This window comes from Gopherus evgoodei, chromosome 6 (assembly GCF_007399415.2).
Source record: "Gopherus evgoodei ecotype Sinaloan lineage chromosome 6, rGopEvg1_v1.p, whole genome shotgun sequence".
NCBI classification, from domain to species: Eukaryota; Metazoa; Chordata; order Testudines; family Testudinidae; genus Gopherus; species Gopherus evgoodei.
The window spans coordinates 42766439-42789684 of NC_044327.1; the positions used below are offsets into that span (position 1 = coordinate 42766439).

General features: G+C 41.0%; 1 protein-coding gene across 4 annotated transcripts in view; it reads left to right on the forward strand.

Annotated features, from left to right (window-relative positions):
- The window catches only part of SMARCA2 (SWI/SNF related, matrix associated, actin dependent regulator of chromatin, subfamily a, member 2), a 187577-nt gene that overhangs the window by 137367 nt on the left and 26964 nt on the right, over positions 1-23246 (forward strand). For 3 of the 4 annotated variants that reach the window (XM_030566024.1, XM_030566026.1, XM_030566025.1), the window contains exon 29: positions 18962-19179. In XM_030566024.1, coding sequence (XP_030421884.1) covers positions 18962-19179 — 218 coding nt within the window. Of the gene's footprint in view, positions 1-17077; positions 17174-18961; positions 19180-23246 lie in introns of those variants that run through there. The other variant, XM_030566027.1, reaches the window with a different exon arrangement.

Consider the following 23246-nt stretch of genomic DNA (forward strand, 5'->3'; position numbering starts at 1 on the left):
AGCCGATACAATTATAACACTTGGGCAGAAGTGGGTAGGTTCACCGAGCTGCTACCCCCAGACTCATGCCAGGAATTTAACGCGTTCCTGGAGGAGGAAAAGAAAGTGGACAGGACCTCTCTCCAGGCCTCCCTAGACGCAGCCGACTCAGCAGCCAGAACTTTGGCCTCGGGAATCACCATGAGGCGCATCTCCTGGCTCCAGGTCTCTAACCTTCCTCCTGAGCTGCAGTACACCATCCAGGACCTACCCTTTGATGGCAAGGATTTGTTCTCGGAAAAGACTGATCCCAGGCTGCAGAGCTTGAAGGATAATAGAGTCATCATGCGCTCGTTGGGGATGCATACCCCTGTAACCCAGCGTAGACCCCTCAGGCCCCAAGCACACCACCCATACTTTCCACCTTGGCAGAGGCAGGACATCAGTAGAAGGCGCGGGCAGGATGGCCGCAGACGCCAGTCCGGTCCCCAAGGGGGCCAAAACCATGGGCCCTCTAAGGCACCACCGGGCCCTAAGTCCAACTTTTGAAGGTGCGCCTGGGGACGGCGTACCAGTCTCAGGACAGGATCCTTTCCCTCCCTTCTCCAACCGTCTCTCCTACTTCCTCCCGGCATGGTCCCAATTGACATCGGACCTTTAGGTTCTGCACACAGTGAAGCAAGGATACCACCTCCAATTTGCTTCATCACCGCTCTCCCACCCCCCATCCCGGTCCCTCTTCAGGGACCCCTCTCATGAGCAAGTCCTCATACAGGAGGTCCAATCTCTCCTCGCTGAGGGGGCTATACAGGAGGTACCTTTAGACGAGAAGGGAAAGGGGTTTTACTCCTGCTATTTTCTGATTCCGAAGTCCATGGGAGGCCTCAGACCTATCCTAGACCTGCGCGGACTCAACAAATGGATGCTCAAGTTGAAGTTCCGTATGGTCTCCCTGGGAACGATTATCCCGTCCCTGGATCCTGGAGACTGGTATGCCGCCCTCGACATAAAGGACGCGTACTTCCACATTGCCATCTTCCCACCTCACAGGAAGTACCTTCACTTTATGGCCAACCACCAGCACTTCCAATTCACAGTCCTCCCCTTTGGCCTCTCCATGGCCCCGAGGGTATTCACGAAGTGCATGGCCGTCATCGCCGCCCACCTCCGCCAGCAACAGATACATGTGTTCCCGTATCTGGACAACTGGCTCATCAAGGGGACCTCTCAATCTCAAGTCCAGCAGTATGTTGGTATAGTCACAGACCTATTCTCCCAGTTGGGCCTACTCCTCAACACCGAGAAATCCACCCTGGTCCCCACTCAAAGGCTGGACTTCATAGGGGCAATGCTGGACTCCACTCACGCCAGGGCTTACTTGCCTCTGCCCCACTTCCAAGCGATCGTATCGATCATACAAGGTTTACAGGCCTCCCCAATCACCTCAGCTTGCACCTGCCTCGGCCTCCTGGGGCATATGGCCGCATGTACTTATGTGACCAAGAATGCCAGACTCCGCATGAGACCCTTCCAAACGTGGCTCCATTCGGTCTTCCGCCCGGGCAGGCACCCTATAGACGCCCTGGTGACAGTTCCCCCCAGCCGCCTCCGCTCCCTCGATTGGTGGCTAGCTCCATCCCTGGTATGTGCAGGGATGCCGTTTCATCCACAGCCACCGTCGATGACCTTAACGACGGATGCATCATCCCTCGGTTGGGGGGCCCATCTAGGTCACCTGCATACCCAGGGCCTTTGGTCGCACCAGGAGCTGACACTCCATATAAACGTCCGGGAGTTGAGAGCAGTCCGCCTTGCGTGCCAGGCGTTCCAGCAACATCTTCACGGCCGTTGTGTTTCGGTATTCACGGACAACACAATGGCCATGTACTACATCAACAAACAAGGGGGGACCCGCTCGTCTCCCCTGTGTCAAGAGGCCATTCGACTCTGGGACTTCTGTATAGCCCACTCGATAGACCAAGTGGCGTCCTTTCTTCCGGGGGTCCGGAACGCTCTGGGAGATCGGCTCAGCCGGTCCTTTCTATGTCACGAGTGGTCAATAAGACCAGATGTCATCCATTCGATCTTCCGGAGGTGAGGATTTCCCCGCATAGACTTGTTCGCCTCCCGCTCGAATAGGAAGTGCCAGGAGTTCTGCTCCTTTCAGGGTCTCTCTCCGGGGTCGATCACAGACGCATTCCTCCTGTCATGGCGGCACCACCTGTTGTATGCCTTCCCTCCGTTTCCCCTGGTGCACAAGGTCCTGTTAAAGCTCCGCAGGGACAAAGCGCATCTGATACTGATCACGCCTGCGTGGCCCAGACAGCACTGGTACACCACCCTGCTAGATCTGTCCATGGACACCCCAGTTCCCCTCCCTCTCCTCCCAGACCTGATCACACAAGACCACGGCAGGCTTCGTCACCCAGACCTGCGAGCCCTCCACCTCACGGCGTGGCTTCTACATGGCTAAACACAGCGGAGTTGCGCTGTTCCGCTCCGGTTCAGCATATTCTCCTCAGCAGCAGGAAGGCTTCCACCCGCTCCACGTATTTGGCAAAGTGGAAACGCTTCTCTTGCTGGTGCGCAACTCAGAGCGTTACTCCTTCGGAGGCCTCAATTCCCACAGTCCTGGACTACCTCTGGTACCTTAAGCAACAGGGCTGGTGACATCCTCTCTGAAGGTGCACTTAGCGGCTATATCCACCTTCCGGTCAGGTGAGGGTGACCACTCCGTGTTCTCCCACCCCTTGGTCTCTTGGTTCATTAAGGGCCTAGAGCGTCTCTATCCTCCCGTACATCGTCCTGCTCCTACCTGGGATCTGAATTTGGTCCTAAACAGACTCATGCTCCCACCATTTGAGCCGCTAGTGACTTGCTCGCTCCTTTACCTATCATGGAAAACAGTCTTCCTGGTGGCCATTACATCGGCCAGGCGGGTCTCCGAGCTGAGAGCACTCACGGTGGACCCGCCCTACACTGTTTTTCATAAAGACAAGGTACAACTGCGCCCTCATCCGGCGTTTCTCCCTAAGGTTGTGTCTGCCTTCCATACCAACCAGGACATCTTCCTCCCGGTCATCTTTCCAAAGCCCCACTCTTCTCGGCAGGAGCAGTAGCTACACTCCTTAGATGTATGCAGGACACTCGTTTTCTATATTGAGCGAACAAAGCCGTTCCGAAAGTCCCCCCAACTGTTCGTGGCGGTCTCGGAACGGATGAAAGGTCTGCCAGTCTCCTCCCAGAGAATCTCCTCTTGGGTGACTGCATGCATCCGCACATGCTATGACCTAGCTCATGTCCCTTCGGGCCACCTCACAGCGCACTCTACTAGAGTTCAAGCGTCATCAGCTGCCTTCCTGGCGCACGTGCCTATCCAGGAGATATGCCGTGCAGCGACCTGGTCGTCGGTCCACACCTTCACCTCACACTACGTGCTGGTCCAGCAATCTAGAGATGATGCAGCCTTTGGCGCAGTGGTTCTGCATACTGCCACATCTCACTCCGACCCCACCGCCTAAGTAAGGCTTGGGAATCACCTAACTGGAATGCATATGAGCAATCACTCGAAGAAGAAAAAACGGTTACTCACCTTTGTAATTGTTGTTCTTCGAGATGTGTTGCTCATATTCATTCCAAACTCACCCTTCTTCTCCACTGTCGGAGTTGCCGGCAAGAAGGAACTGAAGGGTGGCGGGGTCGGCTGGAGTATATATCGAGCGCCATAGCGGCGCCACTCCAGGGGGCGCCCAGCCGACCCACCGAGTGTTGCTAGGGTAAAAGTTTCTCTGATGAACGTGAACGCGGCGCGCACACCCCTAACTGGAATGGATATGAGCAACACATCTCGAAGAACAACAGTTACAAAGGTGAGTAACCGTTTTTTTATTGCAGGATTTCCAGGCGAGAGAGCCTTGGCTCAAGAATCCAAACTTGGCTGATTATTCACACCACATCTCTGATCCTTTTGAGATTTTCCTAGTATCCTGTGCACACACCTAATAATCTTCAGTGCATATAGCCTTTCAGTAGGTTATTATTTGTCAGAGGGTGGTAAGGAGTTGACGTTTAATCTTCAGAAAGTGTTTCCAAAACCACATAAGAGATTTTTAGCATTCTTTTCTCAACTAGAATTCCCAGAAAGGATTGATAAAATGTATATTTCAGTCAGTAATCTGCATATACATACCTACTGTATTTGAGTAAGTAGATGGTAATCTATTAAAGTATCAAAATTGCACACCTGTGTGACTAACAAGAGCAGCAATGGACACTGCCAGCATGAGCATATATTCAAAAGCTAACCAGTTAGTGTGCATATTGGGAAATTGAATCATCTAACATTTGATACATTTTATTTCTCAAGTGTTTCATTACTAGAAGTTTTGATTTGACTAGTTACTATTTATCGTGGAGGGGATGGCAGGGAGAGAGATGTGTTGTGTTCTCCACTCACTTTTGCCTCTTATTTGAGCAATAAAGTTTTCCTACATCCTTTAATTGGAGTACCTAGGGGATTATAGATGATATGACAATCTTTAAATATATACAACTACCAGAGTTTATAATTAGCTTTACCCCCAAGGCATTGCCACTGTAACACGATCACATGCGTATTGGACAAAAATTTTAGATCAACCGTTTCTTGCTAATGAGAACTTGTAAACAATAAGTTGCTTTAAAATAACACTAAGGCTTTCCAAAAATATACACGATCCAGTAAATTCTAAATTAAGAAAGACATTTTGTCTTTAATTCATAGCATTCTTCCCTCCCAGGGATCTGTTGCAATAAATACTTCAGTCTGCTTGTAGTATGAGGGCAGCACTAGACCTGTCAATCACTGACAGCTGAAGAATGCCCCAAAGTTCCCTCCAGTTTATCTGCCTCACCAATGGGTGTGGCTCCCCAAGGTCACCCTTGCCTTAAATCAGGCTGTGTAAGGGTTTATTTTTATGTGGAAACTTTGTATATGTTACTTTTACATTCAGTCAGAATAAGATATTTTTAAGGTATAATTTTGTAACCAGCGGCCAGCAGCCATTTTGTAGCCAGGGCTCTTAATTTGATTTTATAGTGGTTTTGATTAGGTAATACAGATTTGCTCAGTGGAGTGTCTGCCTTATGTTCATTATTCATTCCAATTTAGCCTTTCGTCTAATGTCTCTCTTATATTTATCTAATCCTAATATTTATCTAATCCTAATGCTTTACCCGAGCTTTGTTGGTGGTTGTGATATAGGAGATAAAAGATAGATATCTGTAAAATTGGGTAAAAGCTGTTGTCTGCAGAATCTTCTCACACACTATACAAGAATCTTTTTTGATTTCTATTCTTCCCTCATTCTCTCCCCTTTCTGGTTACAGTGCATAACTTTCTTTTGTATCACAAAGTTCAGTAACTTGCTGAATATCTACTTAATAGTCAAATAAGTGATTATTTTCGTTGGGCACTGGGAGAAAAGTGCATTCCAAACTAAATAGAGTGCTGTGAAGTACTTTATTGCATATCCGATAGAATTTATTAACCTTTTTACAAAAAAATTATCTTGTTTCAAAAATATGTCCCTCTGACCCCAATGTCCTGAATCCATGGATACCAATTACTCCATGATAGAGGTCACTAAATCACAAGCACCAAACCTGCCTTACAATATAGGAAACTGAGCCTTTTGCCTGTGGGACTGCAATCTGTCAGAGCAGCAGAAATTGGGTATAAGTTACTTCCCTCTGACAGAAGGGAATATTGAACAATATTGCCCTCCCTCTGGTGGAGAGTACTGCAGGTCTTCTCCCATTATGGTTCTACTGATAGCACATTGAGGAAGGAAATTAAGCTAGCCCATGGTTTGCAAGTTTGCATGGAGCCTGAGTAGTTATTTATTATTACTTGTATTGAAGTCTAGCTGCAGTTGAAAGAAATTCCATTCAGAGTAACAGTTCCAGAAAATAAAAGGAAAATGAGGTGTCCTGACTGCTACTTCTAAGTTACAATGAAATTAAAACTAATGATACCCTTCAGATGAAGGGAGCTTTCCTTCTTTAAGAGTCCATTAGAAAATAGCGAGTTTGACGAATGAATGAGAACCAGAGAAGTTTATCTGCCCAATATTTATTTTTAAGCAAATAAACTGCCCTTACTCTTCTGGATACCTTCCGCAGTAAATATTTTGAGGCAGTACCAAAAGTACAATGTTGATACTTAACAAATAAGCCTTGAAATACTGCTTTGTATTTAGGATGTGCTCTCAGGAAACAGATCCAGAGTCCCAGAAACTGGTTTTATGGAGGGAAGTCTTGAAAAGAGACGTTCTGAGTGACCATTCAGGAGAAACAAAAAGCAGTAAAACATTTTATGGTTTGTTGATGGAATTTTTTTTTCATTTTCTTTTCAGCAGTTTCTCCAAAGATTTTTTTTAAAATATCTGAACAAATATTACTGTAATTTCTACTGTTGCCTTGAATACATTCTCCTCTAGGAATCATTAGGCTAATAATGTGACAAAAATGTGTAATGGGCCACACAAGCCTCCATGCAAGGCAGGAAGGGGTTAATGGGCTACCAAAGGCCCAATTAACCAAAATTAAGACACATGGAGCAGGAAGCAGGTTTCCAGGGAAGGGCTTAAAAATAAGAGGCCACCCTCCAGTTGGAGGGGAGCTGCAGAGAGCAGATGTGGAGAGTTTACTGAGAGAGAAGGCTGGCTAGGGCTAGGAACTGAAAAACTAGTGCCTAACAGATCTTCCAGAGCAAGGGGAGTGTTTACATTTGTGTTGTTGCATACTTGTTTCTGATTTCGAGTGCCCCCAAAAGGGTAGCACTGTAAGAGGCCTTGCTGGAGGGCTAAATCTGTGCAAAGCCAGAGGGCATTGGAAATTGGGCAGAGCAGTGGAAGAGCAACTGAGAAACTGATGCTGAGTGGCTGCGACACTGCAAAATGCCATAGGGAGGTGCTCGGGTAAGGAATGTGCAATAACAAACATCCTCTGGTATTTTTAACAACAGCATTGTGAGCAGCAGTGTTGAGGACCTTAGCCAAAGTGAGCTGCAGACCTATTTAGAACAAGGGTTTTAAGATAGCTTGTTTTGCTAGGTTGAGTTTCTAAAAGCCAGCCAACGTGAACTCAGACTACAAGTTCTATGTTTTAATAACAAGATTTTAACTGTCATTTCTTAGGCAAATTTTTGAAACCTTCATTTGTCTGAGCCTGCAATTTAGGTAACTGGGATGATATTGCTTACACTGAAATTCAAAACAGTTACTGAAACAGTGGTGCTCAGATTATTGTTAAACCTTTCCCAGACTTCCATTAAGAGAAAATCCTCATTATAACCTCAAAAAACACAAAGATGGAATAGTATTTTGTGATCTGAGTCAGAAAAAACCAACGCTTGAAAACTAGATTTTCAGAATATGTGTTCAAAACTCTTTTAAAAAAATCTTTTAATTAGTGCATTTTCATGCTTGTGAAAACTGCTGGGTTTATGACTTTGGAAATTAAGATGTGTCTGCAGAATGACAGCACAAGCAATGGCAATGCAAGCTGCCCCACTCTGTCTGCTAATGGACCTTGCTCAATATTGGAGGGCTACCTCTTTCTCTGTATCACTGGAACTTTTTGCTTCTCTGAGATTGCAAACAGTATTGATAATTATGATCGTGGGTTTTATAATGTAGTAGGACCAGAACTGTCACCACCGATTCTTAGGGTTTTGAAAAGTGATTGAGTCGTATTGGGTTTCCTGGGCTGGATTTGAATTTGTAAAAAAGTTACATATAACCTTCCAAGCAGCTTGTCATGTGTTTTGGCCACAAATACTCATTCAAGCCTTGTTTTCATTGACAAAAGAGAGATGTTGTTTTTTGTTTTGTTTTGTTTTTTCTCCTTGAGGTAACTGCCACTCATTAGCTACCCCAAGATAAACAGCCCTAGAACCCTCCAGACTTGGCCTTACTGAGTTTATTTCATGGTAAAACTAAAGTGCCTGGTCTTCTCTGTGGTTTTTTTTGTATCAGAGTAGCTCATACATATTAGTTACTTGGAGGTAAAAAACTTCACTCTTTCAGCAGTGAAAACAAGGCCTCAGTCTGTAGCAAAAAGAGAAATGTTCAATATTTTACTTCACCATTAGCACCAACTTAATGGCTTTCTTTTTTTAATGTGATGTGCCTTGAAAGCAGACCAAAATAGGCAGTAGGCGCCCTTTATACCTTTGTTTTCCAAGCAGAACGCATGGGCTCCTGATCCAGCAAGTGTAGGTGGGACTCTGTGCACAAGTACAACCCTATGGACTTCAGTGTAAAATTATGCACATTCTTGAGACTTTGCAGGACCAGGGCCTTACTGGGTAATTTAAATATAAACAAGATTTGTTTGCCAGTTTTGTTTTTTTTTATTGTTATATACCTGGACAAACATGTATAAACACTGTTAAAAACTGGACTCATCAAGATGGATACAATTGCCAAAGCCATCTGGTGGAAAGTAAAAACTGGGAGAGCTCTTAAAAATGTAACCTCTAACTCACCTTGAAGTACTAAAAATGAATAGAATATTCTGTCTATTGTACCTTGGAAATATGATTTTGTTGCTGAAGAATTAAAATTCTCCTCAGGTAGTTCCAGATTAAATGTAATTAAAATGGAGAGAATTCTAACATCTTAGAAATGGTGGAGAAATGGAAGACTAGTGTGTTGGACATTCATTTTAGTTACCTCTGGATTAAACATAATGAGACATCAACGCTTTGAGCTCCATCTTGTGGTGCTCCTTTTTTGCTGCTTATTGCAAGGACGTTGTTGTTCCTACTGGACTTGTCATTCCACTGTGCTTTCTGTTCCTTTGAGAAGAAACCCCATTTAAACTCCTCTTAGGCCACTGAGACTGTGGCATCTTGGATTCCTCTGTCTGTTCTTCACCCAGCACCTGACTGGATTAACTGTAAAGTGGTAGGATCTTTTGGATACTTCTACCATTAAAGGAATAAGATCTACTTTGTCTCTCTCAACGTTCCTTATTGATAAACACAACAGTAGAAAGGGTCTGGCAATGTGGAACTCACTATCTGACGGATAAAAAAAATAGCTAGGGTTGTCAATTAACCACAGTTAACTCACGCAATTAATTAAAAAAAATAATGGTGATAAAAAAAATTAATTGTGATTAATTGCAGTTTTAATCACACTGTTAAACAATAGAATACCAATTGAAATGTATTAAATATTTTGGATGTTTTTCTACATTTTCATATATGTTGTATTCTGTGTTGTAATTGAAATCAGTGTGTATAATTTTTATTACAAATATTTGCACTGTAAAAATGATAAACAAAGAACTATGTTTTTCAGTTCACCTCATACCAGTACAATCTCTTTGTCATGAAAGTGCAATTTACAAATGTAGATTTTTTTTGTTACATAACTGCACTCAAAAACAAAACAATGTAAAACTTCAGAGCGTACAAGTCCACTTAGTCCTACTTATTGTTCAGCCAATCACTAAGACAAACAAGTTTGTTTACATTTACAGTAGATAATGCTGCCCTTTCCTTATTTACAGTGTCACCAGAAAATGAGAACAGGCATTTGCATGGCATTTTTGTACCCAGCATTGCAAGTTATTTATGTGCCAGATATGCTAAACATTCGTATGCCCCTTCATGCTTCGGCCACCATTCCAGAGGACGTGCTTCCACGCCGATGACACTTGTTAAAAAAAATAATGCGTTAATTAAATTTGTGACTGAACTCTTGGGGGAGAATTGTATGTCCTCTGCTATGTTTTACCTGCATTCTGCCATATTTTTCATGTTATAGCAGTCTCGGATGATGACCCAGCACATCTTGTTCATTTTAAGAACACTTTCATTGCAGATTTGACAAAATGCAGAGAAGGTACCAATGTGAGATTTTTAAAGATAGCTACAGCACTGGACCCAAGGTTTAAGAATCTGGAGTGCCTTCCAAAATCTGAGAGGTACAAGGTGTGGAGGATGCTTTCAGAAGCAACACTCCGATGCGGAAACTACAGAACCTGAAGCACCAAAAAAGAAAATCAACCTTCTTCTGGAGGCATCTGACTCAGATAATGAAAATGAACATCTGTCAGTCCACACTGTTTTGGATTGTTATCGAGCAGAACTCATCATCAGCATGGACATATGTCCTCTGGAATGGTGGTTGAAGCATGATGGGACATATGAACCTTTAGCTCATCTAGTACGTAAATATCTTGCAATGCCGGCTACAACATTGCCACAAGAACACCTGTTCTCACTTTCAGGTGATATTGTAAACAAGAAGTGGGCAGCATTATCTCCTCCAAATGTATCAAACTTGTTTGTCTGAGCGGTTGGCTCAACAAGTAGTAGACTGCATGGACTTGCAGGCTTTAAAATTTTACATGGTTTTATTTTTGAATGCAGGGTTTTTTTGTACATAATTCTACATTTTTAAGTTCAACTTTCACGATAAAGAGATTGCACTTCAGTACTTGCAATAGGGGGATTGAAAAACACAATTTCTTTTGTTTTTTACAATGCAAATACTTGTAATCAAAAATAAATATAAAGTGAGCACTGTACACTTTGTATTCTGTGTTGTAATTAAAATCAATATATTTGAAAATGTAGAAAACACCCAAACGTATTTAAATAAATGGTATTCTGGTATTGTTTAACAGTACAGTTAATTGTGATTAATTTTTTAATCGCTTGACAGCCCTAAAAATAACTTTGCAGAATGTTGCAATTAGGTGGTTAAATTAATTCCTCTCTTACTATTTCCTCTTTGAGAATGAAATGGGCCATTAAGTTTAACTTTATTATTTTTAATAAGGGGTTAAAAATGTGCTCAGTTTTGCATTGACTTTATTCTTTCTCTCCAACTCAGACAAAAATTTAAGTGGATATTGCATGACTCTTTCAGCTGCTAGATCAGGGTAGAGTGATTTAAATCATGATGAAAAAAATCAAATTAGGTTGAGCTTTGTAAAATTAACTTGAAAACTTGTGCTGTTGCAATTTAAGATTAACATTTATCATGAACTAACTTACAAATGCGGTTTAATGTGCCATAACTAATAGAGGGTTTGTTGTTTGACGTTTAGAAAACTGTTTTTGACATAACCAAAATATTGAAAATTTAAGGCCCTGATCCTGCAACCATTTAAGTGGGTATAACCCCACTGATTTAATGGGATCACTCATGCTTAAAGGTAAGCATGTGCATAAGTGTTTAGAGCACCAAGGGCTAATGTTGAATTTCTGTTAAAAACTTTCTCTTCATGGCATAAAATCTTTGTCACTTCAAAGCAAAATGCTTTAGCATTAATAATGAAAAGTGATTTAGACTTTCAATACACTAATAATGTTACTGTGAAATTTTATGTACACACAAGCCAAATTTAGGAGCCTAAAGTTAGATTTTAACCCGTATTTAGGCACCTGTTGGTGGACTTTTCAAAAGCAAAAAACCTCAAAAAATAAACCCCAAACACAACATAGAAGCGCAAGTCCTATTGTCTTGAAACTGCAAAACCTGATGGTGGAGTATAGCCTGGTTGAAGTATTCCAGCTTTCTCGATCTCTGGAAGTTCAACATACTGGAATAAGGTGCTGTGGGTTACAGATATAGCTTATGCATTTGCTTATCAATATTGTCTTGTGAAGGGGCAAAAAAACCCTCAAACTCTTTCCTCCCCACCTACCATAGTTTTGGAAGGAGATTTCTTAAACAATTCCTTGATCTGGGAGGTCTTTGCTCAGTTCAGCTCATCCACAAAAGGGTGGAGTCAGCAGTAGAAGCACGAAAAGCTTAGGTTCATCTATTAAAACTTTGCTTGTGGTAAAATTAAAGCAATATTGTGTTAATTTACCCCCAGCAAAATCAGTCTCACTTAGTCATTGCAGGATGCCATTCAACAACAAAGGCAACCGAGGTGAATTTCAATTAAAATAATCCTTTCATTCCTTATATGAACTTTAGAAGTTTATTTATAGTACTAGCAACAGCATATTTTATGTGTGTTGTGTTGTCTGGCTGTGCCTGGAATATGGTGACTTTCTAGGGTCACTATTCTCCTTCATTTGATTTATTAATATAGTGCCATATATGTAAATAGAATTTTCCAAACACTTAAAACAAGAACACTGCCCCAAGGAGTTAACAGATTAATTCAGAAATATACAAACAATTACATTAAGCACAGAAAAGGGTGCAGACATCATCTGGGAGAGCAAGTAACAGAAGTGGATTTTAAAGAGAAGGAAGCCATTTGGCACATAAGTTGGAAGCATCATCAGGCATAAAGGACAACATGAACAAAGACAAAAATGGAGATGGGAAGGAGAAAGGGCCTATGGAGAAAAAGTGGAGGTGGCAGCATTGGGAAAGCTGCACTGGGTGTTGAAAATAAGACAGATGATCTAAACTTAATGTGGAAAAACAGAGGTGGTCTTACACTTTGGCATAGGGTGTTCCCATAGCTAGGGTCCTCTTCTCCTGCCACTTCTTGTTCAGTACCTTCATGCCTGATGTTGGCATTTGTCATGCTGTTTTTGAGTAAATGTTTTAAAACCATTGTCATAAGTGCTTAGTATCTCTATGCCAGTAGGTGGTGCAATACCTGGATAAGCCACTCTGCTTTTATGAAGGATTTTACTCCTTTAAGCTCAGATGATTTTACAATCCTACCTCCTTTATATTATCTGATTATTGATTTATACTTTAAATATCTATTTTGGATACCTTCTCTGAAATGCTCTTCTGATGGATGTTTCATTTACTGTCAGAATATACCAAAGTATATAATTCGTGAATAGCTGATTTTTCTGCATGTATACTCTTTTTTTATTGTGTTTTAAAATATTATAAATTAGAAAACTTAATAAAGAGAAACAGGGGAAGCCAGTGAAGGGTTTTAAGTGGGGTAGTTCTCCATTAATATCCCACTTTTTTTTGTTGAACAGTCATGTCTTCAGCTTTCCCAAGTCTCAATTCAAAACCTTAGAATTTCTTACTGATTGAAGCACAAGATCATATCAAATTTCTGATGGGCCTCTGAAAAGTTTTAATTTTTAGGCTTTATTTTAAAAATAGTGTTCTATGAAGAGTTTCTCTAGTTACTGGACTGACAATGTACACGCCCCAAGAGAGTGGTCTGTGTCCTGTCCAGCAACGGTTTACCTTGGATCAGATCGCCCTCTTTAGTACTCCAGCTTACTTCCTGGCATCCTAGAGATTGATGGGACTATTACCTACCAAAGCCACCCACAAACAAATGAGAAAATAAGCTTTTAGTGAGGTGGGAGGAAAACAAAAACAATGCCCTAAGCAGCACCTTAAGACCACGGCAGAAGAAGAATCTCTAGGCCCCGTCAATCATTGGCATATTGATATTTGGAAAGAAGGGTTTCCCTGTGCTTCCAGGCAAGATTTTTGTTTTTGGCCTGAGGACCTGAAGTTCTTGTTCTTTGGTACATCTTCAGTGAAACAACGAGGAGTCCATTTTTTTACCCTCAAAAGCTTATGCCCAAATAAATCTGTTAGTCTTTAAGGTGCCACCGGACTCCTTGTTGTTTTTGTGGATACAGACTAACATGGCTACCCCTCTGATACTTGGCACCTTCAGTGAAAATATTTAACTGGACAACTCATGTTCTAGCATAGCAGCAGGATTTCCTTATGTGGCTTTTAGAGATGTCAGGCACTGATGTCTGGAGGTAAAGGAGCCAACTATAGCAGTATTCCTTGAAGAGAATGATTAGGATTTAGGCTACGTCTACACTACAGCATAAAATTGAAATAACTAAAACCGGTTTTATAAAACCGATCTTATAAAATCGATTTTATGCGTCCACACTAGGGCACATTAATTCGGTGGTGTGCGTCCATGGTCCGAGGCTAGCGTCGATTTCTGGAGCGGTGCACTGTGGGTAGCTACTGTAAAATGATGAGGCCAATAACTTCGATTTCCGTCCACACTAACCCTAAATCGATATAGTAATATCGATTTTAGCGTTACTCCTCTCGTTGGGGAGGAGTACAGAAATCGATTTTAAGAGCCCTTAAAATCGATTTAAAGTGTGTTGTAGTGTGGACGGGTACAGCGTTAAATCGATTTAACGCTGTTTAAATTGATTTAACTGCGTAGTGTGGACCAGGCCTTAGGGAGAATGAGAGTGGGACCTTAGAAGAGATACTTGTTCCCTGCAGTTTTCTCATGTAATCCAAAAAAGGCTGCCTGATGATCAGTGTGTTCAACATTATCAAGGAGTCTTATCATAGTGGTACTAAGCCATGACTGAAGAAGACGTTTGCAGGTTATCACTATTTCAGGTTAGGGTCATGGGTTTTTGTACCATTTAATTTTCAAGTAACTGTGCCTAATGGTGATCTCAGAGCAAAGGAAGTTACTGTATATCTTAGTCATGATAAATCTCTTATGAGGTAGTGTTCTTTAATGGTGAGAGAAAGGGATTGGAAGTCAAGCTACTGAGTTTTATACTCAACTCTGCCTTTGATTCACTGTGGGATCTCAGTCAAGTTACTGGATCTGTGCTTGACATAAAATTAATCTATCCACTACCTAAAATTACTGCTCTAAATTTTAATTAATTTGTATGGTGCTTTGAGGGGCTTTCATGAATGGTGCTATGTAAATACAAAGTATTTAGTATTTTATTGTATGTCATTACCCACCTTGTTATAAAATACAGCTTTTTAATTTGTTTAATGTAATATTTTTGATAGTCTCCCCATGGTGTGTTTTTGTTTTTTAAAGTCTAATTTTGCCTGATGTGTGCATCTTGTTATAGCACGATTCCCTTGAATATTATGGGAGTGACCTGAGGAAGGGGTCAGGACTATATATGTTACTGGCTGTTGGTGCCGTAATTCTTAAGTGAAAGTATGCACCCATTTTTCTCAGCACACTTCACATGTTCAAATTTTCCAGACTCTCAACAAAGTGAATGTTGAGGATACATCCATAGTCCAAAGGGATGAAACAAAATGTAAACTGATTTGGCCTTCCATATTTTGCTTGTATGCTGTTTCCACCAAGAGGAGATTAAAAAATGCCCTTCTTAATCAGAGAAATGAGATTTCAAACAGTATTGGGAGGCCATTTTGGTGGGCAGGCCCACTCTTCTAGCACTCACTTCTGTCTGGTTGCCTTTAGAAAACGCTGTAAGATGTATCTGGCCAAACTTTTTCCATAAAGGATAATTTTAAGTTTTTTCCCTTTCATCCATTTTCAACATCCACATCATCATATCTCCTTAGAATTCTGGTGCCTGAGCAGTCACAGGATCTTGGCTGCCAAGCAAGGAAAGGTTTCTTGCCTCAATATAATAAGTATGCAGTGAACCAATATACTGCAGAAATGCACTGCCTGCTGTAATAAGTACATGGTTATTAACAGTGAAAGGTTTTTCCTCAGTATGAGCCCAGCTGCTGAGGTCCTCACAATTTCTGTTGGCTTCATTGAGAATTGAGGGCACTCTGTGCCTTTCAGGAGGTGCTCTGCTCTTTGCAGAGTCGGGCTCTGCAAGAGCTTGGTGCAGCTTTCTTTTAATATAATAGGGTCCAAGCTTAATTGTAGTCACACATCTCTTTTTCTTTAGGCAAGGAAAGTGTTAAACTCTTATTTGTACACTATTTTCCTGACTCCCTTTCTACTTACCTCACTAATCCAGAGGCAGTTGAGCATGGGAGATGTCTTCGTGCTGTGTCTTGCACTCTTGCGCAACACGTCATCAGTCAGAAACTGGGGATTTGCTTCTGGGATTTGTTTCATTACTGTGCTGGTAAAGGTTTGGAAGGGCATTCTGTTTGGTCTGACACTCTAGCCCTGTGTAGTAAGGTTTTCTAGCACAGAGCTCAGTCAGCTGCACTGGTTTAATCAATCTAATATCATTCATATATAATATATAATTTTAAAAGATTATAAATACCTCTGATATTTGACTTACGTGTAGTTGATTTCAACTTTTGGGAAGCATAAATCATAATTTGAGCTTTGACTTTTATTGTATAATCCAAGATATTAATTTACCATTTGTAAATTATTGTTAAAGTTAGCTGTCACTTGTACATTAACTACAGTATTTGATTCTTATTAGTGTAACACTGGTTTCCTGGTGCCTGCATTACAGCTTTAAATTAAGGAAAAGAGTGTCTGAATTTACATGTCTTTGCACATGATTTTGAGAGCTAATTTTAATAACAGCTTTCTATACATTAGTACTGAAGTACATCTTTTTAATATTCATTTGCAGACTTGTGCTGTACTGGCAATTAATTCGCTGTCATTTGTCTGCTAATCAGATTTACAAAGCATAAGAGCAAATGTCCGCTTGCTTATTTGTGTTTTTATTTTTGGGTTTTGATGGGATTGAAAATGTATCTTTAAATGTACTGAAATGTTCTTTTACCATTACTCTTTATATCAGCCCCTAAAAAGTAACAGTAGATACCCTGAGCAACAATTAAAGGCGCAAATGTAAGTAAGGCATGTGGAGGTTCTGCGATGGAGGTAGTGCTTTTGTTTGGGGGTTTTTAAGAGGGAAAGAAAAAAAGGATTGGAAGCAAAGTCCTGTTTTAGAAGCAAAATATTCATTTTTAACAAATAAATATCCATTTTCTAAAGCAAATTAAATTAGAATATTTACCTCTTTATTTTTTTTAAATTCAGAGCGTTTTCATAGTAATCTGTCTCAATAACCTGAACTTATCTGTTCATAAGAGAACAATAAAATTGCATTGTGTAATAAATACAGTTTTAAAATGCACACATCTTTTTAATTATATATGAATTTGTTCAGTTTTGTGGTTAGCATTATAATTATTACAAGAATCAATAACTGCCCAGCTAAAAATCTGTTTGGATGCCTGGAATAATAAGGGAAAATATGATAAGTAGTTGTCAATATTAAAGCAGGCTGAAGGAAGAAGGCTTCGGGCCTTGTAGTAGGTAGAATGAAACAGCAGATTTGAGTATCCACAATTCTTTCAGTATTAAATTTTCAGTAAAATAAAATTACTTGTATATGAAAACATAGCCTTTCCCCAGCTCTCTTTTTTTTCCTGATCAGCTGATGAAGAGACTAGCAGCTCGCTGCTTTGCTGGCTTGTTAATTTTATCCCCACTAACTGTGATTTCCGATAGCCGGCCTGCTGATAGTGGTAAGGTAAATATCCTTTTTCATTGCCGTCTTGAAGATTCAGTAGAACTACATCACAGGCATGTGTAGGTGTGTAACACATCAAAAGCTGGTGTTCTCCGTATTTCTGTGTGCAACTGAGTGCTTAAGGGGAGCAATAACATTAACTGTTGACAGCCTTGCATGCTGTATTTATTATTAGCATTTTCTAGCTTCCAAGATTTACGGAGAAATTTCCTTTTCGTAATCTTCGCTAGCTGCAGTGGTATATAGTGGGTGTCCTGCTTTAGCCAAATGAATATTAATGAATTTGTGTGCAGATTTTTTTTCCTTCCTTTTTCTTCCTAACTCATCAGATCAAGCCTCTTCATAATGGTTATCTGAACGCTGTGGAAGCATGATGGAAATTGTCTTTTGATTATTAAGGCCTAGTTTCAGGCTGTCCCTCAGGATTCTGTGTTCATGTTTGTTCTATGGATTTGCACATCGGAGGATGCATAGGAAACAGATTTTGAAATCCCACTGGCATTTTTAACATGCCAGGTTGTTTTGTGTTGTGCACCAGGTTTTGTTCACAAAACGTTTTTCAAGAGACATTGTACACAAGTGAAAGAAATTATGTCTGGGCTGTAATCACTCTTTTTATATTGATTGTTATACTCACATGATCATAAATATTAGCCATGTTTGATGCTGTGGAAAAATGAAGGTAATTGCTTTATGATTAGAGCTCTTTCAGCTACAAGAAAGGATTGATTAGCATTTGCATCTACTCAAGGCAATATTGAGAGGCAAGAGAGACAAATATCAACATCAGTTATGTTCTGAGAGAGCGTTAATCCTAAAGTCTAATTTTAAGATTTTGAATATTTTTTGTTCTCTCTCTTTATACTTTCTTATTAATTTCCGTTTTCTTATAACCAATTTGTGTTTAGGTATTTTGGAGTTGTTTCTCCCGCTCCCCCTCTCCATTAGGGGTTTGTTTTCTGGGGGGCTTTGAGATTTTTTCAAAAGCAAAAAAAAGTTCAGCTTCGTTTTGTCACATGGATCTGTCAGTATATGAGCAGGTTCCTTTTGTACCTGGTTTGTTTTTGTAGACACTTTATTATCTCTCTGCTGGCTCTGGTTAAAAGCACACGTTTGCAGGTAATTGGAACTAGTGTTTATTGTTTGTGATTGTGCTTTTGTTTTTCTTTTTCCATGCCATGATACAAGTGCTCTTTACTATAAAACATCATATTGTCACTGCTTCTGCCTCTTCATTTGTTATTATACTGAATGAAAATTGCACAACATTTTAGAGATGGTTTTAGCTCTTAAGTGATTTGTAAATTTGAAAACTCTTTTGGAAGAAAAGGCTGAATCTAGTGTGCTCCTCCTTAAAAAGAATATATAGAAAAAACTGTGTTACTTTCTTAACATTGATACCTAATGTGGACTGTCGTGTCTGCAAACACTGACATTAAAATATTTTTTAGCACACAACTCTTACTACAACAAAGAAATTAATGCATGTCTTGCAGTGTACTTACTAGCGTAGTGCCACAGGCCCTCAGCGATATGGATTTGTAACTTGCAAGGTGGAACTGAGGGTTCAGTTTAATATGAGTCCATCTGAGGTGAAGGTGTCTTTATAATTACTTTTAGTTTAGTGTCTTATTGATTGCCACTCACTGATTTTTCTCTTGAACTCTTGTTTATAAATAGACTTACTGTGTTGAGTTGTCTTCATCTGGCTGGTCTTTTAAAATGTGATTTTTTTTCTTTGCATCTTTTTTTTTTTAAATATAATTTTTCTGACTCCATGGTTCACAGGCAATTGAAGACGGCAACTTGGAAGAAATGGAAGAGGAAGTCCGGCTTAAAAAACGAAAGAGACGAAGAAATGTGGATAAGGATTCTGGGAAAGAAGACGGAGAAAAGGCAAAGAAGAGAAGAGGCAGACCTCCTGCAGAAAAATTGTCACCCAACCCACCTAAACTGACAAAACAGATGAACGCCATTATCGATACTGTGATAAACTACAAGGACAGGTGAGCTCTCAATTTTGTAGATTGGTTCTTTGTTGATGCCCAGTCTTTTTGGGTTGCTGACAAACCATTTCTAGGATTTTAATGGCGTGTTGTTTTTTAACTGTAAATAAAAATGATCTCACTTTGGAGCTGGTCTTCTATGTACGTAACTTCCATTGGTACACGCTGGGACTTGAGAATTTAATTTACAAGAGAGCCATATAACCTCTTGGTTTGGAAATTCCACTGCCCTGTACAAGAGAAGTATTTCTTAGTACAGTGCACTCCATTAACCAGATATAGATAATCCAAACAAAACCTCAGGGGTTTGTTTGTTTGTTTAATAATCAAATAGCACAAGCCAGATACAAAATATTTTCATTTTCTAGACTCCATTTACATCCCTGACCTTCTCCCTTCTCTTAATTTCTGTTGATCTCTTCAGCCCTAACTTCCTGTCTCCTACCTGAAGCCACGGGCTCTAAAGAAGAGTCTTCCTGATGGCTCAGACTATTCCTTTAGCCTAATGGAGCCCCTTGCCTTAATGATTTAGCTATAAATCTTTCCAACATATGGCTACTGTTTTTTTAGTACGAGTTCTCATGTTGGCACTTAAAAGTATTCTCCAGACTCTTTAGGGATGGAATGAGGAGCATCTGAACTGACAAAGAATATGCTATAGAAATATTATATGGCGTTATAACCCACCATCACTGAGGTTGAAGCTAGCTTCTCATTATAAGCCAATATTCAGTATGCCACCTCTCCTTAACTTCCTCAAATAACTAAAGCCCCTGATATTTCACACAAAACCTCCTCCTAAAATAAGAATCACTTTTTATTTGGATTTTCAAACTAGCTTTGCCTACAGACTCCAGATTTGTACTTGTCATTTTATTTTGTATAGTGTTTTTAAGGTGAAATTACAAAGATTTATAGTAAAACAGCTTTTGAATATAAACTGCATGCTAAAATGTGAAGAAGAGGTTAACAAAGAGTAATTTGAGCAGCGATATGAATAGAAGGCACAGAAAGGCAGAAGAGCCCTAAGGCAAAGAGGAAGTGTTTTTTTTTTCCTGTTTCCTTTGTCTGGCTTCAGCTGAGAATTGGAAAACCAGCGGTCTTGCTCTATTGCTTAAAGAAACTGTGTGTTAGACAGTGTCTACATGAGGAAGTTTGTACCAATTTTTACCAAGGTTTTTACGATTTGGTTAAATCAGTGCAGCCGTCTTGTGTAGATGCTCTGATTTCGATTTGAATGCTTTGTATGAATTTATCCTAAATCTACAAGGAACTTAACTTAAACTATAGCAATATAAATCACTGTCAAACTCATTTAAAAGGGTTAGCTCCGCAACTAACTGTTGCAATGCCTAGTATTTTGGTGCCCTGCTGCCTAATGGAATCTACAGCCCTGAGTTAAACACTCAGCCACTCTGTTCAGTGCCTGAGGAGAATTAGGCACCTAGGAATTAGATACACAAAACCCAACATGTTGAGCAGGGAGCTACCTACACTAGCCAATAGGAAATGCTGAGGAGAGGGCTATGAGTAAACCCCGCTCTTTAGGGGCCTATCTCCACTTGGGATTCACAGCCATGAATCCTCTTCTGGAGTTAAGCATGTAAGCCCATTCTCAGAAAAAATGAAGGAAATCCTACCACTGCACTTAGAACCTTTAGCCCAGTGACTAGCATACTCACCCAGTGTGTGGGAAACCTAGCTTCGGTCCCTCCTCTGCCTGAAATGAATCCAGATCTCTTACCTCACAGGGCTATGAGATAATCTTTCTTGAGTGAATCTCTTGTGTTGAAGCCATTCCACTTTGTATTAAATAGTGGGCCAGAGAATGACTCTCTAGCCTAGTTGTTAGAAGACAAAAGTTCAAGTCCAATGATTCTTTAATTATTTATCTGCACTGGAACAGCTTCAATAGGAAAGATTGAGAGAAACCCATCCCAGAATATCCCATAACCTTGTGATTTGGGCTGTGTAACCACTCTCTGGTTCCAAGATGGGATCAGTTGGACACCATACCAGCAACTTTGGTACCATTTGTGGGATGCCCATTGAATCCAGTACTGACAACATTAGTATGCACAGGCTGTCTCCAAAACAATTGGCATTCTAGGCATCATGAGACTTGCTCTGCCTCTCTGTTCCCGATTCTCCAATAATTCAGGAGCATTCAGCAGCTGTGGCTTTTCTGCTGAGTCTTTGGTGCCTCCTGGACTGGTCACAGAATTCTCTCTGTCGTCAGCACCATCTTTCACACTGTCTAAACTTTGAGTGCAGAATTGAAGACAGCTGCCTCCTTGGTACCGAGGGGCCTGTCTGCACACGTAATATCTTTGGTACCAACGATGATTTTGATGCAGACCACATCTGTGGGATCAGTACCAGCACCAGCTTTGATGCAGAGGTCTGTTCTGGTGCCGAATGGGAGTGTAATGCCCCTTCCAGTACTCAGGGTGTCATCCTGGGCACCAATGCAACCTGCCTATTGACTTTTCAATGAGTCTGGACATTTTCTTGCTCTTTCTGTCTTGGCAGCTTCATTGCCACTGGACAACTTGGAAGGTTTGTCAGGCTTGGGGACATCTTTCCCCTCTATCGATTTTGAGGGACTGCTCTTCAGTCATTGAGACATCCTGGGTAACAGTAGGGATAGAGTCTTTTGTCCCATGCTTAAGGGCCATCAATGCCATATCCTTATTCTCACTGGCCTCCTTGGAACCACTGGAATGTTCCTTGATCTGCACAGCCCAAATCCTCAGCCCAGTCCTGAGGTGCTTGGCCTCAGCCTTGGGCATTCAGGCCACATTTGTGAGAGAGAATAAATTGATGGACATTCTCCAGTCCTCTGCTTCTGGGAGAGTAACTTTCCCTATAAATGAAGCACCTTTGGAACCTACAAAGACTTTGTGGCATATCCCAGCTTCCTTACCACTCACAGCAAAACATAATGGTAAACAGCATTATGTCCCAATGTAGGGTTTTGAGAGCTTCTACTCACATCCGGCCCCAAACTCTCTTGTGGTAACAGTAACAAATGAGAGATTGTTAGAGACGATACAAGTCCATTCCTAAGGACAAAGAGTCTAAGAGGCTGAATTTGATGGAGAGAAAAATGAATTCAGCTTCATCATTACAAATGCTTATTGCAAATCGGCAGGTTCTGTTATCACTAAATATGATTTTGTACATTGGGAGGATATGTCCAAATTTGTGGATAACTTGCTTAAATCCTTCAAGGAAGAGTTTAAAACATTCATTGGGGAAGGCCATCTTGTGGCCAAGATGTCATTGCAATCAGCACTGTATGTGTTGGACTCATCTTCCAGAATTATGTCCTCCGTTAGTACAGTAGTAACCTCATAGTTGCAGAACTCTGGCATAACTCCTGAAGTCCAGTGGAGTATAAAGGACTTACCGTTCAAGGGTCAGTTTTTATTTTGTGACAAAACTGATGAGATATTACATGCATTTAAGGACTGCTGGGCCACTAAAACGTCATTACACCTCAGCCATGAATGACATCTCTTTTGGAGATCAGCAGCAGTACCACTCCCACAGTACTTTTGACAGTCATCCTAGCCTGCTAGGCAGCAAGACTTCCCCAAGAAGGAACAGTAGTCACAGAAGGGATGACCTTCTAGGTCCAGTTTTAAACAGCCTGCCTGTCCTTTGGCTAAGCCAGTTTAATGGGCAGATCGAGAGTAGCATTCCACTTGTGAACCTCCTGGCCATGTCTCCACCTTTTGGGGACAGACTGTCTCACTTCCACAGTGCTTGGAAAATGATAACCACAGACAAGTGGGTCCTAAGCACTGTGGGATCAGGTTATGCCATTCAATTTCTGTCCATCTCTCCTTTCCACCATCCTACTCTGTCCCTTCTCAGGGAGCTCTCTCACAAGTAACCGCTCCTCCAGCAGAACCAGACTCTCTGGGCTTTGGGAGCTGTAGAGGATGTTCCCCTGCAGCATCGAGAAAACAGATTCTACTCACAGTATTTCTTGAACTCCATAAATCAAAGGGAAGTTTGAGGCCTTAATCATCAAGGTCTCAACAAGTGCATCAGAAATA